The sequence below is a fragment of the Diceros bicornis genome, chromosome 23 (genome assembly GCF_020826845.1).
Source record: "Diceros bicornis minor isolate mBicDic1 chromosome 23, mDicBic1.mat.cur, whole genome shotgun sequence".
Taxonomy (NCBI): domain Eukaryota; kingdom Metazoa; phylum Chordata; class Mammalia; order Perissodactyla; family Rhinocerotidae; genus Diceros; species Diceros bicornis.
The window spans coordinates 19059999-19082111 of record NC_080762.1 but is presented as its reverse complement, the minus strand read 5'-3'; the positions used below and the strand labels follow the sequence as shown (position 1 = coordinate 19082111).

At 36.8% G+C, this 22113-nt stretch overlaps 1 protein-coding gene across 2 annotated transcripts in view; it reads left to right on the top strand.

Annotated features, from left to right (window-relative positions):
* The first annotated feature begins 975 nt into the window (after positions 1-975).
* Positions 976-22113, top strand: part of RFX6 (regulatory factor X6) — a 58268-nt gene continuing 37130 nt past the window's right edge. The window contains exons 1-6 of one of the 2 annotated variants that reach the window (XM_058566394.1): positions 976-1225; positions 1518-1674; positions 4443-4566; positions 6281-6342; positions 18894-18971; positions 20106-20133. In XM_058566394.1, coding sequence (XP_058422377.1) covers positions 1003-1225; positions 1518-1674; positions 4443-4566; positions 6281-6342; positions 18894-18971; positions 20106-20133 — 672 coding nt within the window. In that variant the 5' untranslated portion in view covers positions 976-1002. Of the gene's footprint in view, positions 1226-1517; positions 1675-4442; positions 4567-4791; positions 4918-6280; positions 6343-18893; positions 18972-20105; positions 20134-22113 lie in introns of those variants that run through there. The other variant, XM_058566396.1, reaches the window with a different exon arrangement.

Below are 22113 nucleotides of genomic sequence, written 5' to 3'. Positions count from 1 at the left end.
TTTCTGCAGAGTGGTAGGCATATAGCAAGCACAGGAGATTTGTGTCAAAAGAACAGAAGATGGAAGGAATGAAAGCTTATGTGGCAGTCGGGCAACACTGACCCAAGTGTCTCCTGACTTCTCCTTCTTATAGAGAGCACACGCTATCATTTCCCACCACACGCGGCTCTCCTGCCATTTTGGATTGGAAATGAAATATGGCGATTTCCTTTCTTGTCCGTTGCATTACCCCTAGGTATAAGAAATGAATCATCAGGGACGCGTTTAAACCACAAAATACTGCAGGGAGCGAATGCATCTTTTCCTCCAAGCTCAGGGCCAGATCCTCGAAGGCAGCGAAGCCCAGGATTCTGAGCCCTGCCTGTGAGCGATGGCATCTGTCCCCAACTCACTGAGAAGAGCCCTCACCAACTCCTAGGATTACTCCGGGAATAAATAAACCTGACCCAGCTTGTACAAAAACTGAGCTGTGCTCTGGAGTCCTCCTCTCCCTGGCCCGGGCGTGCAGAGTCAAGGCTGCCCGCAGGCGCATGGTTTACGTCTGCTGAGAGAAAGGATGCGGCCAGTTGCAGCTGCTTTTCCCTGGGAGATGAGAGTGGAGCCTTCTCGGAAATTTCTGGGATCTTTGGGTGTGAAAAGTCCTGGGGCCCAGCGCAGGATGAGAAAAAAGGGAGGAGAGAGACGGAAGATGTGGGGAATGGGACTCCATTGCTGGGCGCGAGATCGGCGCAGGTGAGTTCCGAGTTGAGTGTCTGCCGGGACAGCAGACAGGTGGAGAAAGGCAGGGCCGCCTCGGCCCACCCCGTTCCCAGGGCGGTCTGGGCTGTCCCTGCGCACGGCCTTCCTTCCGCGCGACGCCCCGGGGCTCCGGAGCCTGCGGCCCCCGCCCCCGCCCGCTTGGCCCCGGGTCCCCAGCCCCGCCCAGCGCCGCCCCGCCCCGGGCTTGGGGCTCCGCCGGGAGCCGGCCGAGCGGCGGGTGCCCACGTCTCCGCGGCCAGGAAGATGGCCAAGGTCCCGGAGCTGGAAGACGCCTTCTTGCAGGCGCAGCCTTCTCCCCAAGTTTCCCCTGAGGTCAAGGAGGAGTGTTGTGTGCAGCTCCTGGGCAAGGGCTTGCTCGTTTACCCCGAGGAAAGGGTGTACCTGGAGGCTGAAGCGCAGCCCGGGAGCGCGCTGGGCAGCGAGGAGAACGGGGAAGACCCGGAGCTGCCGGTGGGAGTTAAATCAGGTGAGTGCTCTGCCCGCTCCGGGGATGTGATTGGACGCGGATGAATTCTAAGAAGGGCATCCAATAATAATAAACACACCGCAAATATACATGTATGTGGCATATTCTGTCCAGATCTTTGTATTTCCCGCAGGAAAGTGTTTGTCAACTAGAAATTAACTCTAAGGGATTTTGGATAGCTCTCCTCCCGTACTCCCATAGGCCACCCCGTTTGACGCTCAGGTACATTTAGAGGCTACTTAATCGATTTTATGTTCTGATTTTCTTTACCATCTTTTCAACTTGCAAACAGAAATGCGTTTAAGCAATGGTAACTTTTCCTCTGAAGAAGAAGATGCGGACGCTCACGACAGCAAAACCAAAGCAGCAGATCCACACCTTTCTCAGAAGAAAACCATCACGCAGATAATGAAGGATAAAAAGAGGCAGACTCAGCTCACCCTGCAGTGGTAAGACTCGCCCCCAGGGGTACCCGTAAGCACCTGTTGAGTTTTAAAAGTCTGTATCTGCAGAATCTTTTGCTTTTCACAATTTGCTTCTTCCTCAGGCTTTTTTTTTTTGCGGGAAAGTTTAAAAGACCAATTACAAGTTTATCCGATTTTTTTTTTTTTACTGAAATTTATATAGAGGCATATTCTGGTACTGATGAAAAATGATCTGCAGTACAAATAAAAACCGCATCACTTTGTTCATTATTGACTAAAACTATAATTTATTTCTTCAAATGTAAGCAATAATGAATGTTTTTATGGCTTATTTGCTTAACGTGCAATCAGTTCGGTCCTTATCTATTTGCTATTTGGTAGTTTTGTGTTTATAAAACATGATTCTTAAAAACAATTTAAAAGGAGGAAGGACTTTAATATTGCCTTTATCCTTAAGAGGGCAAATTAAAAGTCGTGTATTGGCCATAAGATGAAATGCGTTTGAACTAGCAGACGTAGAAATATCAGTTAAGATATAACTATTAGCTTAAATAAATGTTCAACTATTTTTATAGCACCTGTCATATATGATTTATTATTGTGATATCTCACGAATTGGATTTTGTGGAAAATCTTTTAAAACCAAGAGTTTATCAGTAGGCTCTCTACATATAGTAGGCTCTCAACATTTTATAATATTGATCTAAAGTAAAAATATAATATTAAACTTCCCCACATTGTATGAAGAAATAAGAATATAAATTTCCTCCCAAATTCCAAATAATAAGCAAATAAGTAAAAAGGTCTATCTATTTACTGATTACTTACATAATCTGTTTACGTGACAAGTATGATCTAAACCTTAGAAAAGTACAATAGAAAAAAATAGTATATAAGAAACCAATAAATTTTATTTTTATTTATTTAAACATTGAATTATAATTTCCATATACTAAATTTTTGATATTGTATACTTGAACCTTTTCACATGTTTGAAATATAAACCAAATAATCTTCTAAAGTTATGGCTTAGCTCTTGAAGTTGATGTCACATTTACTGGTAGTAAATAATTGAGCTAACTATCTGGAATATTTAGGATACATCTATTTTCATTAAGGTAGTTGGGGCCGAAGTGTTTTGATTTCAGATATTTTATGGAGGTCTTCTGAATGATCACTTTCATTTTTTTCAGTTCAAATTGAGTGAATGGAAACAAACTTGGGTTTTTATTTTATAAATATGAATGCATTACAATTAAAAAAAAATTTCATACCCAAAATGGACATTCTACTTATGTCTAGGATTATTCTGTATTTTGAAGACAGAGACAATGCCCATAACAACATCAAAATAGCCAGGTAAAAAGTGGGCGTTATATGCATGTCATTAAAATACAATTTTTAAATGGTTGAATGTTTCTCAGTGATTTTCTTATTTTTTGAAACTATAAAACACTGTCATTTTTATTTGAATTTTTCATACCCTCTCCTAAAAGAGAATGTTATATATATATATATATATATGTATATATATATATATTTTTTTAAACCTAAGTGAGTTTTATGTATTTTGAGAATTTTTCCTTAAGGTAATAGATTATGTTGGGGATGTTAAAAGTTAGAAATGAAAATTAAAGTGAAAAATCTGGCTAACTCCAATTTTTACTGTCAACTAGGTGTTTGTTTTGTGTATGCAAATCTTACTGGATTTTGGTTCTTTTTTTTCCTTCTTCATAGAAGAATGAATGTCTGGTGCTTTACCTGCTTAGGGAATGTCTTTAGCTTTTATCTCATGCACCTTGGGAATATGTTAAATCAGAGATCTTGAAGAGTTTCACCCAACTTTAATCTGAATGCATACTCTATATTGCATTGTTCCTGTATAGTAATAATAATGATTTTACTATACATAAAGTGGGTATAGATTTTAGCCAAAATCATCTACTGAATTGTTAGAAAAACCGAGAATAGAATCTACAAGTTCTGGTTTCTTGATTGCTGTTAGATATTTGTTAGATTTAATTATATATTATTACATTTATATAAATTGTGTTTGATTGCAGTTGCAGACATCCAAATTAAGTAGAATTATCTCTAAAATTTCAGTTTATATAACTATATTTATAATATAGAGTTGAATTTATATATGTCATGTTTTGAGGCATCTGTAGAGAATTACATTATGTATCAAGTGTACAGGATGTCTTAGGTAATTATAGTACTGATCAAAGCAAAAAGGTGTAAGGATAGAAATAGGTCAGTAACATTTTGGACTTAAATGAAGTGAGTTTACTCTTATGTATTTTGCAGATAAATGCATCACCACACTTCCCTGACTATTCAGGGTTCAGAACTAGTTTGTGAATGAAAGTAAGAGATTGTAGGCATTTGCCAACCTGAAGCCTGGAAGCCCTTTAGTGTTAAGAATGTTCTTTTAAAAAACCATCGTCTTCAATTTCACCATTCGTATTCATATATCACAGAGCAAACCATGATGAACCGTGAGGGTCTACATAGAACTAAGACCTATTCTTTGGAATTTGAACCAGGCAGGGGTGGTTCACATGGTATTTTAACTGCACTAGTAAGTGCTCATTGGGGTTCTTGCTCTTCTAACATTAATCTTTGTGATCTGATTTTTGATAATATCCAGAATAAAGCAAATCTACTCGCGTCTGCTCACGAACTCGTTTGTATAGAGTCTCTATTCAAAACAGGCACTAAATCAATGTGAAAGGGGAAAGGAAAGGAGAAATAAAAGATTTGACCTAGTTTTTTGCCTTTTTTCTTAGGCTTGAAGAGAATTACATTGTATGTGAAGGAGTTTGCTTACCACGGTGCATCCTTTATGCTCATTATTTGGATTTCTGCAGGAAAGAGAAATTGGAGCCAGCCTGTGCGGCCACCTTTGGAAAGGTAAATGACACATATTGGCTATTTTACCTTATAACTAAAGTCGTGTCAGGCAGACAGTATGGAAACAAATTCACCTGAGAGAGTTTTCTCACAGAATATTAGGAAATTTGTTTCACAAGCATAAATGAAATCTCTTAAGGGTTATATTTGGAACTGCTATGTTTTACCTTGAACTGTTGTGTATTTTGAATATTAGAACCCGGGTTATCAGAAGATTTAATGTGACCTTCAAGGAAGCTTCATTTGAGCAGTGACATTTCCTTCACAGAGAGCTACATTAAAGAGTGTTGTATGGCCTGTATCGAGAAGCAAAATTAAATGCAGATGACAAGTATCTGGTTAATGCAATTGGTGATTATGTTTATTATTTAGCTAGTCCAAGCATATGAGTTTTTAATGGATTTTTAGTCTATTACCTAAACAGTTCTCCTCATTCTCCATTTCACTCTGGGTATGTTTACACCCCAAATTCCAAGATGTTGTGATGGGATTGGTTAAATTTCTCTTATTGAAAAACATTCCTTTCTACCCAACCTGTATGGTTAGGATGGGAATCTGTAGAACTGACATTACTATACTTATATATGTTGATCTCATTTTGAGAATCAGGAAACAATACCAATCTCTTGGGAAAGCCTTGTTTTTTGAGGTTCTTGTCATGCTCTACTGTCTAAGAACCTGGGATATCCCAGAAAAACTATAGGAAGCTTAGGTCTCAAATATTGCCTCTCACATAAACTGAAATCCAAATCCCAACCTGTAGAGGGACTCATTGTCCAGAAAATAATGAATACCATGGTCCGGCTTCTCAGTCTTTTGAAATAAAATAATTTATTAATTTATTTTGAAAACCTGTCTGTTTATGGTAGACAGTGTGGTATGGTGCATGGTAATCCAGTGATTTAGGTTCTAGCCTAGACTGTAACTGATCTGTTGTGAGACCTTCTGAAAAGCGCTTGACCTCTTCAAAACTCAGTTCACTCATGCTATAAAATGAGGAGGTTGGATAAGACAACTTCTAATGTCCATTTTAGCATTACTATTTTATAAGTCTACCTTATGGCAGTAATTCTTAACTATTTCAGGAGTCATGAAACACCTTGAGAATGTGAGAAAAACTACAGAACCAGTCCCCAAGAAATGAACACATACCTAAAGTTTGCCATGGAGCCCTTGGGAAATCATGTATAAATATCCTATGATCCAGGTTAAAACCCCTGTTTTAAGTAGAAGACATTTTTGTTCTTTAATCAGATGCTAATTTTAGCAAATTTAGAGAAAGAAACATAGAAAAGTTTTAAAACACTGCTGTGGAGATCCAGTAAGGCAGAGGAAGTTTCATGTGTCTGTTCAGGGTTAGAGATGGATATTTAATTGTGGATAAATCTCTGGATAGAATTACTATAAAGAAACTCAAATTTTCCCACTAAGTACATAAAATAGAATTCTTTTGTTAGTAACATCAAGCAGAAGCAGATATTGGCATGATCTGCTTTGGAAATTGAAACAAGGACAGGGGAAGGATCTCATCAAAAAAGTACCTCTCTGCCTCTGCTGATGTATTATTGCTTATCACTATATGTCTGATATTACCGTTTCCAGACTAAATATTTACTCGAAGTTCAACATTTACTTTCTAGAGTTAATTAGTTTTGAGTGGCTTGCAATAGAACCACACACTTTCTAAAGACTAAAGAATTGACTTTCTTTTTAGACAATTCGCCAGAAATTTCCCCTCTTAACGACACGGCGGCTTGGAACAAGAGGCCATTCAAAGTAAGACACCTCGATGAGCACATATCAGATCTGTACATATGACACCTTGTACATGAGGATTGATACAATGAAAAATAATTATGGTCTTTATCAGTGAAGAGAACCAGGCATTCTCTTCTTGATCAAGCAGGCTGTTACCAACTGTAAGAACTAAAAAGAAAAATAAGTGGATTTTAGAATAATGTTTAAAAAGCAAAATTTACACAGAAAAATCATAATATGTTATTTTTTCTGATGAAATGATTTAAAATAATCATTTTCATAGTCTTAAACTGAAGGCACCAGTTTCATGAAATGAAATGTACACGGCTAAATAAGTGACCACACGGAATCCACAACTTTCTCCCAAAGAGCAGAGCCAAAGCCAGGAGTTGAAGCCTGGTTCAGGTTCTTCCTCTGGTTTATTTCCCTGATAGTAATTTCTTAATATCCCCTTCTTTTCCCTTCAAGACAAATGACATACACAAATAACCTCTTCGGTCATTTCGTAATGTAAATATAAACATAAAATAAGCTGTCACATATTCCCTCTCTTGGTAACTTGAGCTTTTCTTTTCTCTTATGGCGAACTCTGTAGAATCCCCAGTTACAAGTTCTTGTTCATCCATTATTTCCTCTGTCCACTGTGTTTTCAGTTTTTCTTTTCCTTCTGCCTACAAACATATAGAGACCTCTTTTATGTTGATAAAAATAAAATAATCTCAAATCTGCTCTGCTCTTCACAATTGCTCTATCATTTTCCTTCTCCTTGCTATTTCTTGAAGAATTAGCTCTCTGTTCACTTCCCTTAACACTGATCACATCTCTGTCCTAGTCCATTTCTTTACCTGGGCAAAAACTCAATGGCTCATTTTTACAGTTACTCATCTTCCTTAGCACCTATTTAGCATTTGAACCTGCTGATAATGTCCTCTTAAAATAAATAAATCCATAAAACTTCCCCTATGGTTTCTCTGTCACAGCGCTGTCAAGTCCTCTTCTCTCTTATATCACTCATTTTCTAGCTTATCCAGTGTCTTTTTCTGTCCTAACATTGAGTTCAGCACTGTCCAATGAAATATAATGCAGCCACATATTTAATTCAAAAATTTCTAGTAGCCACATTAGAAAAGTTAAAAGGAACAGATGAAATTGATTTTAATGTTTTATTTAACCCAACATATCCAATACCCAAAACATTATAATATGACGTGATCAAAATAAAAATTATTGAGATATTTTACGTTCTTTTTTTTCCTACTAACTTTCTGAGATCCAGTGTGTTTTACACTTACAGTACATCTCAACTCAGACTAGTCACATTTCAAGAGGTCAATACCCACATGTCACTAATGGCTACCCTATTGTCTAGCTCAGTCTTCGTTACTTGCCAAAAAATATGTTCTACTTTTGGAATTCTCTTGAATTTGTCTCTCTGCATTCTCACTTTCATAACCTGGCCTTGAGTCTGTCTTTCTAGTTTATTCAATACAGTTCTTTCCAAATTGACCTTCTAAAGTTCAAATTCAATCATATCTCTCTCATGCTCAGAAACTTTCACTGGCTCATAATTTCTGCTATTAAAGATGAACTTTTTTCACCTCGGCATTCAAGGTCCATTATGATTTAGTCCCAACCCATTTTCCTATCTTATTATCTGCTTCTCACTTCTCAGCATGTAGCCTATGCTCTCACCAAGTTGTTGCCCAGTACCCATTGCTTCACCTTCAACTGTCGCTCTTGTTTATGCTGCCTTCCTCCATTGAAAATGATCTTTCCCTATAGGTCTGTTGAAATCTTATCCATTTAAAAGACTGTCCCATGAACTTCCTCTTCTTCTGAATCTTTTTTTAGCCTCCTGATTTATTGTAGGCTTTCCTTGCACCCTCGTAGCAATTTGTTGAGTACCTATCTTAATGTGAAATTAACTTATCTCTTCCTCTCAACAGATAGTGACTGTTTTGAGGATAGAGACTGTCTCATTCATACTCATATCCTTTCTGTTGTCTGATACATAATAGATTATCAATTAGTATTTATTTAATTGGTTCCAATTAATGTTAACAGTGTTGTGGCCTGAGGAGAAATGAAATGCCTGATTGGAAAAGACAAAATTGGCCCTTTCCTTTTAACCAAGTCAACTTTCCTTTAAACTTGATTGAGTTTAACTGGCTGATTTCTACTGAATTTGATTCCTACTGAATTGTGTAGGGGGAGGAAAGATCAGATAGTGTTTGAAGTAGGTAGATAGTAGAAAAAGAGGCAAAGCAATGCAGAGAAATGCTCTTCACAGAATCTACAAGAGGGCCGACAGACAGGCTGTAGAGAAAGTCAATTAATCCTAGAAGGAGCCTTTAGGATTAGGGATGAATCATTAACCCTGTGCTTTGTGACACAGTGAGGCTCCAGTGTTTAGGTTTATGTAGCAATATGTAGTGACTTCAGGCAATTTATTTGCTATCTAAGAGCGGGCATGCCCAAAAACAAAGCATTAACAATTTGAATTTTATTCTACCTTACTGATATACCATTTGCTTTTTATAACTTGCCTATTATACTTTTGGAATTTTGATATTGTGAGGAAAAGCAGATTTTCCATATGTAAACTAAGAATGTTGACAGATATGGCAAGATGTAGGGTTTGTGTGTTTTGTAATTAGTAATATTTTGATGCGGTTATTCTTAGCCGGGTAGTTTTCCTGTCTTTATTTATTTCCAAGAAATATCCTTAAATTTTTATTTTGGAACATAGTATATCAAAAGGCAGCATTGCCTGGTGGTTAGGAGCATGAGGTTTAAAGTTGGACAATCTAAACTTTAATCCCATGCTTCCATATATAGCTGTATGACATTGGATGAATTATTCAGCTTTTCATCAGTAAAATGGTTATACAATATCTATCTCATAGGTTTGTTGTGAGAATTAAATGAAATAAAGTATAGGAATGGATGGATAAAATGAACATGCTTTCAATTTCACTATCCTTTACAATGTGAAATTAATCAATGCATCCAAAAGTCATCAGTACAATTAAAAGTTATTATTTATTGAGCACTACACACACACACACACACACACACACTCTCTCTCTCTCTCTCTCTCTCTCTCTCTCTCTAATCTTTACAATGACTATACAAGATTGGAATGACTGTTTTACAAATGAGGAAACTTCGGTTCAAAGATTATTGACTTGCCCAAGGCCACACAGATACTATAAAATAACAATGTTGGCGTGTTATTCAAGGTTTATCTGGCTCTAAAGTTTGTGCTTTGTCACCTAGTAAAGCCTACTTCTTTCAGTCATATCAAAAAAACAATTGTTTAATTGAATTTTTGGTATTTTGAGGATAAATTTTATTTTTTTCTGATCTAACAGTTTAAAAAATTTATTAATATATTATATTCTTCTTCAAAGAGCTAACAACATTTTCTCAAGCCTCAATCATAAGGCATGTTAAATTACTTTATATTTATTTAGATATATTTGTTTTATCTAAAAGCAAATTTGTAGCACAAACACAATTTTGCTTTCTCCTTTTAATTTTTGTCCTAAACATTTCTCTATGTTGGTATATTATCTTCACAATCAGCATTTCTAATGGCTGTTTAATATTTCAAAAATTTACATTTTATGAAAAATATTTTTATGTCTATATGTCTATAGAAATATGAGCAATTGATGTAACACAGAAATATAAATGAAGAAGTAAGCATATTTTGGAGAAAGAGGAATTTATAATTTCTCTCGATTTTACTAGAATTTTGCAAAACTTATTTTATTGTCACAGTATTTAGTATAGTGCCCTAAACGTACTATCACTAAATATTTATTGAATTATTTCAAAAATATAAATAAATTTGCTGTTAATTTATTTTAACTTCTGTGGATTGCATATTAAAATATATTAATATTATGAAACTAATGATGGTTAGTTAAAAAAATAAGTTCTCAACTTTTGCCAAATTCTCATAGAATGGCTAGAGTATTTCTAATCATTTCATTTGGGTCTTTCAGACAGAATTTATTTTATAATTTTTATAATTTTATTTATTTATTTTTTCCCCCAAAGCCCCAGTAGATAGTTGTATGTCATAGCTGCACATCCTTCTAGTTGCTGTATGTGGGACGTGGCCTCAGCATGGCTGGAGAAGCGGTGCGTCGGTGCACTCCCGGGATCCGAACCCGGCCCGCCAGCAGTGGAGCACGCGCACTTAACCACTAAGCCACGGGGCCGGCCCCAGACAGAATTTATTTTAGATCATGATAACTCAAAAGATTCTTCTGCATTCTGGGCACAAGGTAGCACCACTGTTTCTAAAACTGTCCTTAGATGCCTTTGGGGTTCATGGGACAATGTCACTCTCCTAATTTTACTATTCCATGTATGAAATCCAAAAGTTTGGGAAACACTGATCTATGTGACAAAGAGACGGTTAGTAGAGTCTAAAAAATAGGAGTGAATTCTGTGTCTATTTTCAATCTCTGTTTCTCTAAGTGCTGACATTACTGGGTATTAAAATGGGCAGTCCTCACAACTCACCTTTGTGCAGGTATTACTTCTTTCCCTCATCAAAAAGTGAAAGATGAAAAAAGTTTAACTTGCATAATAAAAATATAATAAAATGAGCCAAAAATTTATTCAACCAAAAGGAAGAGGTAAAATATGTAAAGCAAACAGATAGAGTACATTAAAAACAACACCACCAAAAAATCCAAACGGACAGAATCACTGTATAGGGCCAGATGTCACCCACTGTCAAAATTAGAAACAATTAAAAATTGAATAATTTGTTTCCAGTGGGAAGTCCGGTGTTCCACATAGGAAGCCACTGCCGTCCATGGTTATGGAAAAAGTTTTCTAAAGATTAACGCTTGGGATCAGAAAGCCTCACTAGAGCATCTAGCCTAAGTGTGATTTTGGGACAAAGCCAGTCAACTTGCAGGGGCGTTAGCAGCTCAGCTCCATCCTTTCCCTCACTCTTACCATCCCCTCCCTGCCACGAAAACCAGCAACCCCAATGGTAGATTCTGCACATTCTCAACACCAGCACAAAAACTGACTTTGCTTTTGTGTGTTTTTTTTTCCTTCTCTTTGATTTACCAACAATACTAAAAGTATACACCTGACTTTTTTTGTGCAATATTTGTGTGTGTGTGTGTGTGAGGAGGACCATCCCTGAGCTAACATCCATTGCCAATCCTCCTCTTTTTTTGCTGAGGAAGATCGGCCCTGGGCTAATATCCGTGCCCATCTTCCTCTACTTTGTATGGGACGCCGCCACAGCATGGCTTGATAAGCGGGTGAATCGGTCTGCGCCCGAGATCCGAACCTGCGACCCCCGGGCCGCTGAAGCAGAGTGCGCAAACTTAACTGCTACGCCACCAGGCTGGCCCCAGAATAGTTTTAAATTTAGATTTTGAATAAAGAAAAATGAAACAAAATTCTATAGGTACCAAGAGTATCTAATGAAAAGTAATTCTTGCATATTTTATGTTATGAATGTATTATATCAGGAATAATCAATCCACTCATATATATATTGATGTGCAAAGCATGGTGCTAAAGAGTTTTTGAGATGCAAAGAGTAACAAGAGTATGTGCTGTCAAAATATTTTCACTATTAATATTCATTTATTTAATGAGCATTTTACTGAGCGTCCTGGTGCTAAATATACCCTACGGATACACTGAGCAAAAAGAGCCTGTATCCCGCCATTGCTCGGAATAGCTCAGCAGAGTAAGGGAGAACACAGTTGAGCCCACCCAATAGATTTCATGCACATGGTAGACTGTTTCATTTGAAGTTACATTTTAATTTCTTGTAAACTTTGATCAGTTGAATCTTGGTTTTCAGACATGATGGACAAAAGCTATTATCTTATTTATTAGTAGTGATTTAGTGGGTTAATAAAACTGATATGGCAGCTGCTCTTATCATAGTAGGTTATTGCAAGTCCCTGAACAGCTTAATCCCATCATTTCCTTATCAGTTATCGTTTGTGTAGTGTAAACTAACATCAGGGCTACTAGCTCAGTGGGAACATATGTTTCAGGAATTCTATATAATGACTGAAATGGAAAAGAAGAAATATAGGTGCAGGGTTAAATTGATCAGCAAATGAAGAAAAGTATTAGACACAATATAAATATTTTAGTAGTAAAAAATAGAGGCAACAATTTCATTTGTCCTGTTAAAAATCTCTTGTATTTTATAACATGTTCACTTTAAAATGTGGACATAAAAATTAACTAATAATTCTTTTGATTCCAAAAATGTAAATGATATCTGTCACTTGATATAAGGCTAAGGACAGTCGATGCTAATGAATGAACACAATTGTGTTCAATAATCATGAAGACTGCTGTATTATGCAAACATTTTCTTAGAGAAATTAACTAACCATACTCAGAATTTTTAAGCATTTATCATATATCTTTTTAAATAAAAATCATAAAGGGAGAAAGAACTTTGAAATATCTGGGAATCTTTATTCGGAGTAACCCATAGGATAGGCATCAGGTAGTGATATATAAGTTATAGCAGCTAGGTATCCCACAGTGAAGCAAACTTCCCTTTTTATATAGCATGCACCAGCATATGTTCTTGTTATGCTAGAATATTTCTGGCAAATATTTCCTAGCAATATTTATTTTAGGGAAATACATTAACAACAAAATAATGCTATAAAATGTTGCAAGTGAGATGAAAAATCCATGTATACTTTGTATGAAATTACTCTCTCTAGTTTTATGAGGTTTATCTTTAGCTGTTAGGAAGACAGAGAGCTGTTCATTTCTTATCTCTTCTGTGTTCTCAAAGACACTAAATCATCACTCAGATGATAACATGTACCTGGTTAGACTAAAAAAAAATTAAAGGGGAAAGATTATTTTATCAGTTCCAGAAGAAACTGGATATGAAATGTGCTAAAGCGTTACAATAGTCATTGCAAATTATTGAGAGATATATTCCTGGCAACAGTCTTTCTACCTAAATATACTGATTTCATGCCCTTTATGTACACTGTTTAGATATACAACTTTTGTTCAATCCCAATATTTTACTGGTAACCTGGAAATGCACAGTGCTAGGTGGCAGTTATTGAAAACTATTGACTTTAAGAGAATTTGTGTTTTATCAGTTTCCAAATTCCTAGCAGGACACATTGACTCTTCCAATAAGTGAGGATTTTTCTTTGCAGTAATTTCTAAGGGGGACGACAATGAAGGAAAAGATACAATTCCCTTCCTCTAAATCTTATAGTTTAGCAGAGGAGGTAAGCCATGCATACTCATACCAATGGTTCAAGACATAAAGATACGTGAGATAAGTAACTAAGAGAGTGGTTCAAAGGACAGAGAGATTACTTTTGCCTGAGAGACCAGGCAAAGCTTCATGCATTAAAGCTATGCTTTAAAGTATGGGTAAGAGATGAGGCCATGAAGGAAGAAGGGCAATCCCAATGGAGAGCTCAACAAAGTCAAGGCACCAAAATGGGAAAGCACAAGTTATTTATGGAGAACAAGTAATTCTAATAGTAATGGATAAGTTTATGCAGTACTTGTGGTAGGGTTAAAGGAGTTAGTAGATTTCTTTATGCCATGTTAGACAAGAGATTCTTTACTTTATACCAAATTTAAAATTGTGCTGATATACTTAAGTATATGATGCTGTACACATGCTCTTTATTGACAAATTCCTCTTTGTAAAGTTTTCATTATGACACTGTTATTTTTAGCTTTCTTCATGTTATTAGTTTATTTATTCAACAAATGTTTATTGATTTCCTAATATAGGGAGCTTACATTCTAGAAGGAGTCTTTGTTTATATATGGAATGTCAAATATGAAAAATCTAGATCAATGGTGTAGGTCTTAATGATTCTTGTTAGTTATCAATGCTTAACATGATTCATGCTGACCTACTAAGAAGGAGTGTGTATGCTGAGTGTAAGCATATTTGAACCATATTTCATTTAAGAATTTCTAATTATAAATAAAATTGAGATACAAAATTATATACATATATCTTTTGCATTTTGAGTGTGGAGGCAACATGGGCTATTGAAGCAAAGAGTGCTCTGTAGAGCTATGGGTTTGAATTTTGTCTTCAAATCCATAACCTTTTCACACAACCTTTTCGAACAAATCACATAACCTTTTTGAATCTCTTCTTTTAAATGGGGATAATACTTTATGTGCAGCCTGCTGTGGAAATTTGAGAGGGAGCATACATAAAGTTCTTTGCGTATAATAGGTGCTTAATAAATGGTAACTATTTCTATTATTACCTACTATCACCTCCTTTAATTTTAGCACATATTAATTTAGTATTGCAGTTCTTTCTTTGCATGCTTTTCTCTCTCACAAGACTGTCAACTCCTCCTCTTCTGCCTGTCTGAATCCTCAGCACCTAGCACATAGAAAGCACTGAGTACATGTTTGAAGAAAAGAGAGTTCCCTCTTTTACCAGTTCTCTAACAGCCCGCATGTTTACTAGATTGTATTGCTAGAACACGCTCAGCTATGTCAACATATCTCAATTATGAGGCATTGCTAATGAGAAAAGGACATGCTGTTTCTCATTTGTAGAGTGACCTGTAGCTGACCAAGTCACCTTCCTCAAGTGTCAGTGTGTGTGTGGGTTGACAGTGTCATTTACATTTGACCTACGAATAAAATACCTACATTACTTTAAAAGGACTTTTTTTTTTTTTTGGTAGATATAAAATCTTGACTCTGAAGGTAGTTGGATGGATTAAATACTTCTATTTTTAAAAATATTCTGCCCTAATGATTGGAAGGGAGGGGGCAAAAAAATACAGTCATTTTATATAAGGAAGAAATGAATTGTGTAAGGAAAATGTCTTTTCCTTAAAAGTCCTAAGTAAGAAAAAAATAACATATCTATATTAGTCAGCATTTATTGGGCCCTAAGGCATGTTGCAACTTTTTAAAATATGATCATCAGGTGATTTTAAAAAATGGAAGTAAATTGTGCCTCAGTACGGGGCAATGGGGTCACTGTTCCATGACTGGCAGGTGGTCTGGCTCAGGAAGCCATGGACTAGGGTGGAATTCAGAATCACACATGGAGGCTGGCCCAGTGGAGTAGTGGTTAAGTTCGCATGCTCTGCTTCTCTAGCAGCCTGGGGTTTGCCGGTTTGGATCCTAGGCACAGACCTACACACGTCTTATCAAGCCATGCTGAGGCGGCATCCCACATAGAGAAACTAGAAGGATGTACAACTATGACATACAACTATCGACTGGGGCTTTGTGAAGAAAAAGGAAAAAAAAGAAGGATGATTGGCAACAGATGTTAGCTCAGGGCCAATCTTCCTCAAAAAAGAAAAAAAAAAGAAACCTTTAAAAAACAAAAGCAAATCACACATGTTCTTGCCCTGATTTTCCATATCTGTGTCTTCATCACTGTATTGATATCTAGCACAGTGGTCAGGACACAGTATGTCCTCCAATGTTTGTTGAATTCATAGTCATCCCTTTGACTTGTCTTCGGAATTTTGTCTACCACCTGTGAATGCAATGTATTTTCTTCTCAATCTGCATGGCAAACCACTTTACCATGGTATAATAATATTTACGTGTTGAAAAAAGGATTATAGATGAGAAACAAGAAGATCAAAGTTATAGTAAAAGAAAATTGTCAACATTTTTTTTTTTTTGTGAGGAAGATCAGCCCTGAGCTAACATCCATGCTAATTCTCCTCTTTTTGCTGAGGAAGACTGGCTCTGAGCTAACATCTATTGCCAATCCTCCTCCTTTTTTTGCCCCAAAGCCCCAGTAGATAGTTGTATGTCATAGTTGCACATCCTTCTAGTTGCTGTATGTGGGACGCGGCCTCAGCATGGCTGGAGAAGCGGTGTGTCAGTGTGCACCGGGGATCCGAACCCGGGCCGCCAGCAGCGGAGCGCGCACTTAACCGCTAAGCTACGGGGCCGGCCCAGAAGATTGTCAACTTTTAAAGCAATGCTTAACATATATTGCTTCAGCAAGTGGCTAAAATACAGTTATTTAAACTATAGCGTCTATAGAACAAACAGCAAGCTTTGCAAAAGAATATGAAATTACAGTATATTTCCATTGTAATAGATCCCTTTGTTCTCAGACATCACTTGCTTTCTTTCTTCTAATATAAAGACATTGCCTTTCTTATCTTTTTCTAAAATCTAATAAAGGAAATATTAACGCTTATTTCACACCCATAGGTTTATTAACTAATTCTAATTTGCTTGGCTGAATATCATCTAAATCTATTCATTTGTTCATGGTTTTTAGGTGTTTCCCATGTCTATTTCCATTAATATAGCTGCTTTTGGTAAGGTATTTATGACTTAAGTAAGCTTCCTTCTTTTCATTTCTAATTGGAGACATAAATTAGTTCAATATCTTTAGTTTTCCTAAGTTTTATATTTCTTCATTTCTCCTTTTGTTCCAATATGCCTTAGAGGCCCTTTCATCCTCATCTACCACAGGGTTAATCTCTGTACTGTAACAATGGAGCAGTTGCGAGCCTCCTCTGTTCAGGTTAACAGACAACTATTGTCCTTCTACCAAAACTGAGGACTTGAAAACTTGTTCCCAGTCTGACACAATCATAAAATATCTTCATTTACCTTGAACACTCCCTATTACTGTTTCTCAAATATAATAGCTCTTTCTGGAAACATTTCTTATATATGTTATATAATATGTGTAATGTTTTTTTCATGTTTAAAAACTCTTTCCTCTGCATCTCAAATGGCCCAGGGTCATTAGAGGCAACTTCTCTCCCCTAGTGCTGCCCTTAGAACCTAACAGGAGAGAACCCGTCTCTGTGCCTCATACTTTTGAGGGCTCTATTCTGGCCCTCCTCCTGCTGTTCCCCTCCCCAGGAGACCAGGACTCCATTGTCTGAGTGAATGTGTCCACCCAAAGACCACATCACCCCTCAGGACCACATTCTAGGTCTCTGGGGACCTGAAATTCCTTGTCCAAATAGCCCCAGTCCTGCCTTCTGTGCCTATGTGGGGCTCCTCTGCCATTCATCCTCAGGAGGGTGCTCTGTTCCGCCAGTGTACATAGATTTGAGGGGTGGCCAGGGGGCAGCTTTTTGGGAGAGGGGTTGTGGATGGATCTTGGAAGTGGAGGCTGCATGTTCACTAGAGGTCCCTCACAGTAAACAAAGAAGAAGGGGCTAGGAAGAAAAGAGGTGGCTTGTCTCTCCACCATATTCGCACATGGAACTCCAAGATCTAACAATTCTAAATTCATACTTGCCTACCAGATCATTGTGGAGGTAAATTGACAAGACAAAACGATAGGGATATTTTATTTAGCAGTTTGCTGGCTTGATTTATGTATTTTAAATATTTACATATATGGTATATGGTTCTCCATTTGTACTCTCATCCTGGGCCTTGAAAACATTTAGGGGTGGAATTGCTCTGTCAAGTCCTTTGTTTATTGCTGAGGTCAGAAAAAGGGTCTTGAAACTTAGATCCTTCATTGTCCTGTCCACTTTGGACTCAGATGATTATGCTAAGTAATGAAATTTTAAATATGGCTACACTGGAGTCCACTGGAAAGTGCCTACTCTCTTTTATTTCATTCCTTCCCTGATCCTAGATAAATGCAGATTGAAACTACAGGTAACCAAGTTGGTAGTGGTGCCTCATGGGAGAGGGATGGGGGCAAGGAGAGTGAAAGCAGAAGTTAGCAGGCTTTGGCCACCCTTGCTAAATACCCACTGTTTGACTAGCTTTTGTATAACATTTGTAGCAGTTGTACCTGGGTGTGTAATATATCAGGAGTCTGCAGCAAAGGAGAAAGAGCTACAACTTGAGAATAGATGAGATGTTCTACTTGCCTCTGGCTCAGGATCCATAGACACATTTATAACAAATTATTTGTAGCACTGTTTTATTCCATATGTCATATGTCTATTGATTCATAATATAAATAGTTTTCCCCCATTGTTGCACAAACGTTTGAACTGAAAAATAACAGTGAATTGGGCTTCTGAAAATATGTTTTAAAAGATCACATGCTTCATACGTATTTCTACACGTGACGTTCATATCTTCTTCACATAGAACATCATACTCTTTTCTCCATCCAACAGAGGTACTACAAAGAAAACCTATCATTTTCTTTTTCAATTGATTAAATTTAAATTTAACAAGTAATTTGCAAATAGCTGCATTTGATATACTTAGAGCCAATGCCTATATTTACAAATTAAAATGCCTACATTTAAATGCCTACATTTATATATTTTTTTGGTTTTTGAAACTTAATATTTTAGAGGTTAGAAGGAGACTGGCAGTGGGTGATTCTCCTCTCTTTTTCAAGCCTAGAGCCAGAAATGCAACCGTAAGTAGGATTAGTGAGCATCCAAGACAGATTTAACACATTAAGATGTTACTTGAAAAAATCAGGAAAGAAAGGAAGATGATAAAGGCGTTGCAGTTCATAGCTGTGGTTAACTTCGATTAAACTTTAGTCTCTTTTTCTCCTTCAGAAAACCCCTTCATTAACTCAGAGCTGGTTCCTGTCCTTGCTCTAGGTATCATTATTATGGGATTGGCATCAAAGAGAGCAGTGCATATTACCACTCCGTTTATTCTGGAAAAGGCCTGACAAGGTAGAGTTCTACTATCTTCAAGACAAGTGCTCTGCATTTCTTTAAATATGCATAATATCTGTTGAATAAAGTCACTTACTAATTTTGCTTATTGAAATGTCTTCTTTTAAGCATCAGACCTTAATTTCAACTTTGTATGGACATTTACAACGATATGGTCTAGATTACTGGGCAGTTTATATGATTTGCCATCATTAATGAGAAATTAATGGTGAGCCAGGTGTCCCAGAGAGATGAAAAGGAGAAATCAGGGAAGCAGAATTGCTTTGAAGTTAGTATTTACTCATAAGGCTGACTGAGTCTGTTTTCAGGCTGGATTTAATAAAATAAAGGCAGAAAATGTAAATTTTTTTCTAAGAGATAATCTGTTTTAAAGATCTATGTGCTTGACCAGTACCTTACAAAGAAGAAAAGTTTATTATAATCACCTCTGATCACATATGCTTTGAATACCAGCTTACCTTAGTAAGATAAAGCTGCTGACCTGTTTGAGTCTCTGTGAAAGGAAAAACACGAAGGAATATAAAGAACACATTTCTCTAATCTGCCGTTACCTACCAGGAGGAGGTCATTGACAAGTGAGGTGGCATCCAATGAAACCAATGATAATATACAATTACTATTTTTTAAATATTGTAGCTCTGAATAATTGAATCTGCATCTGAGATCGCCTAATGGTATGATTTATCAAGAACTGCTCTTAGCTCTTAAAAGAATGAATTATTTTTAAAGGTAATGCTGAAAAAAATAATTTTAGTCACCTGAGTCATACTGAGATGAACTCAGATATTGTGAAGAAGATAATGGCAGCTTACTAGCCACTACTCACTGTAAAGCGAAAATATAGGCCAGAACACACACAAATATTTAGTATCAAGTGTTCTTTGCTTGCCTCAAATCTTATCTGACTTCCCTAAATATTCTTCATTTTATTTTCTCTTAAAGGACTTAGTTTTTTTTAGTAAGTTGAGAAAGATGCTTGGGTTTCTTTGAAAAATCAAACAAATTTCTCGGGATTTATTTCACTAATCATAATATGAAGTTACTACTTTTGTAGGTCCTCTGCCTTTCCTTGATTGCTCTTAGTGTAATTATAGATATTTTAAACTAATGAAAAATGTACTTATTTTTAAGGTTTTCTGGAAGCAAGCTGAAGAATGAGGTAAGAATTATGTTCATTTCTATTTTATGTCTTCTATAATATGTGTTAAAAGCTGAACATTGTGTTAATCATCCTCACTGGCAAATATAGAAATAAATGTTATTTATTAGGAGCCCTTCCTATGATTGAGGACTTCAGCCAGAGCTAAGTTAGATTTGGGGCAACTAATGATTCTTTACACGGACCTACTGAACAACTTCCAATTAACCCAGGAGGGGTAATTTTTCAATTATCCTTACCTAATATCAGATATTTAAGAGATTGCAAAAAAAGACCATTATTGATCCAAGAAATTTCCATTTAAATATAAACAAAGAGCCTAAAGCTAAGGCTATGGAAAGAATTGGTATTTGGAAGATACCCATTTAGACAAAACCTTTGATAGTTATCAAGAAGCTTATGGTTTGTTTTAACTACTGTGTGTGTCTGTGTGTATAGTAGTCAGTTTCCTGATCTGCAACAGGGGAGTGGGATGTTGGAGATGGGAGCTAAGGAGAAAGGGTACGTCACACGCACACACACACACACAGTCTCACACACTTTCTCCAGAGACTCCCCTCCTCCTCCCCACCTCCAACCAAAGAACAGATCAGCAAACTGACTTTATCTAAATGAGTTAGACTACCATTAGGGACTGCATGGCTAATTAGGCACATGATAAGGCCTTCATTATCCTCAAGTTAACTAATCATTAAAAAGAGGTGCCACAGAGCTAAGGGCACATAACAATGTGCAGTGTGGTAAATCTGGACCTGAGGTAAATTATACCTCCATTAGTTTGGTGAAATGATGCAAGCACATTATCTTAAGAAATAATATAAAGCCCCCGACCCTCTGAAATGACCAGTTTCTTCCCACGTGTGCTTTTAATACAGTTAATGGCTAATTACATAATAAAATCCACCAGATTGCTCTTTTTATCAATGAAATAATAGCTCTTTATTAGATAAACAATTGTGAAAGTGCAAAAATATTGACTTAGGAATACACTTCAGTTGACTGAAGTTTATGTCAATAGGGAATTTAAGTAATTTCTCTCAGGTATTCTTTCGACCACTTTGATGAGGCTGCTGGTACTAGGGAGCCATCCATTGATACAGCATGTGTATGGCAAGCCTTGCTTTATAGAATAAAAGAAAGACATTTTTCAAGTCTACTGTTTCCTCCTTAGAAGTGTACACTACACTAAGGAAACTAAGGCTGAGAGATATATTTGCTTTTTTAAAAATTCTGAGTAAAGTTCTATTTTTTAAAACCCATGGTCAAGATATTAATCAAGGGGCCAACCTGGTGGCATAGTGGTTAAGTTCATGTGCTTCACTTGGGCAGCCCAGGGTTTGTGGGTTTGGATCCTGGGCGTGGACCTACACACCACTCATCAAGCCATGCTGTGGCAGTGTCCTACATACAAAAAATAGAGGAAGATTGTCACAGAGGTTAGCCCAGGGACAATCTTCCTCAAGCAAAATGAGGAAGATTGGCTATAGATGTTAGCTCAGGGCCAATCTTCCTCACCACCACCACCACCCCAAAGATATTAATCAATAGATATGTGGAGTTGCAGGTACTGGGGGACAAAATAATAAATGGATAGATTTGATCTTTTACAGTTTGATTTTTACAGTTTTACATTTGACCTTTTAGCAGAAAAATATATCTTAAACAAGTAATTATAAGTAATCATAAAGGGTATCATGGGGACTAACCTAGTTTAAGTGGTTAAGGACAGTTCCCACAGGAATGACATTTAAGGAAAGAACTGAGAATAAGTGGGAGTTTGGAGGAGGAGTAGGGGAAGAGAGAGGAAGAGTGGTCCAGACAGACGGAACAGCATAGGTTCGAGTTTCTCAAACTCGGTATTATTGACATTTTGGGCCAGATAATTCTATGTTGTGGGGGATGTCCTGAGCATTAAAGGAAGTTTAGCAACATCACAGTGTCTCTGGCTTCTACTCACTAGATTCCAGTAGCACTCCCCCA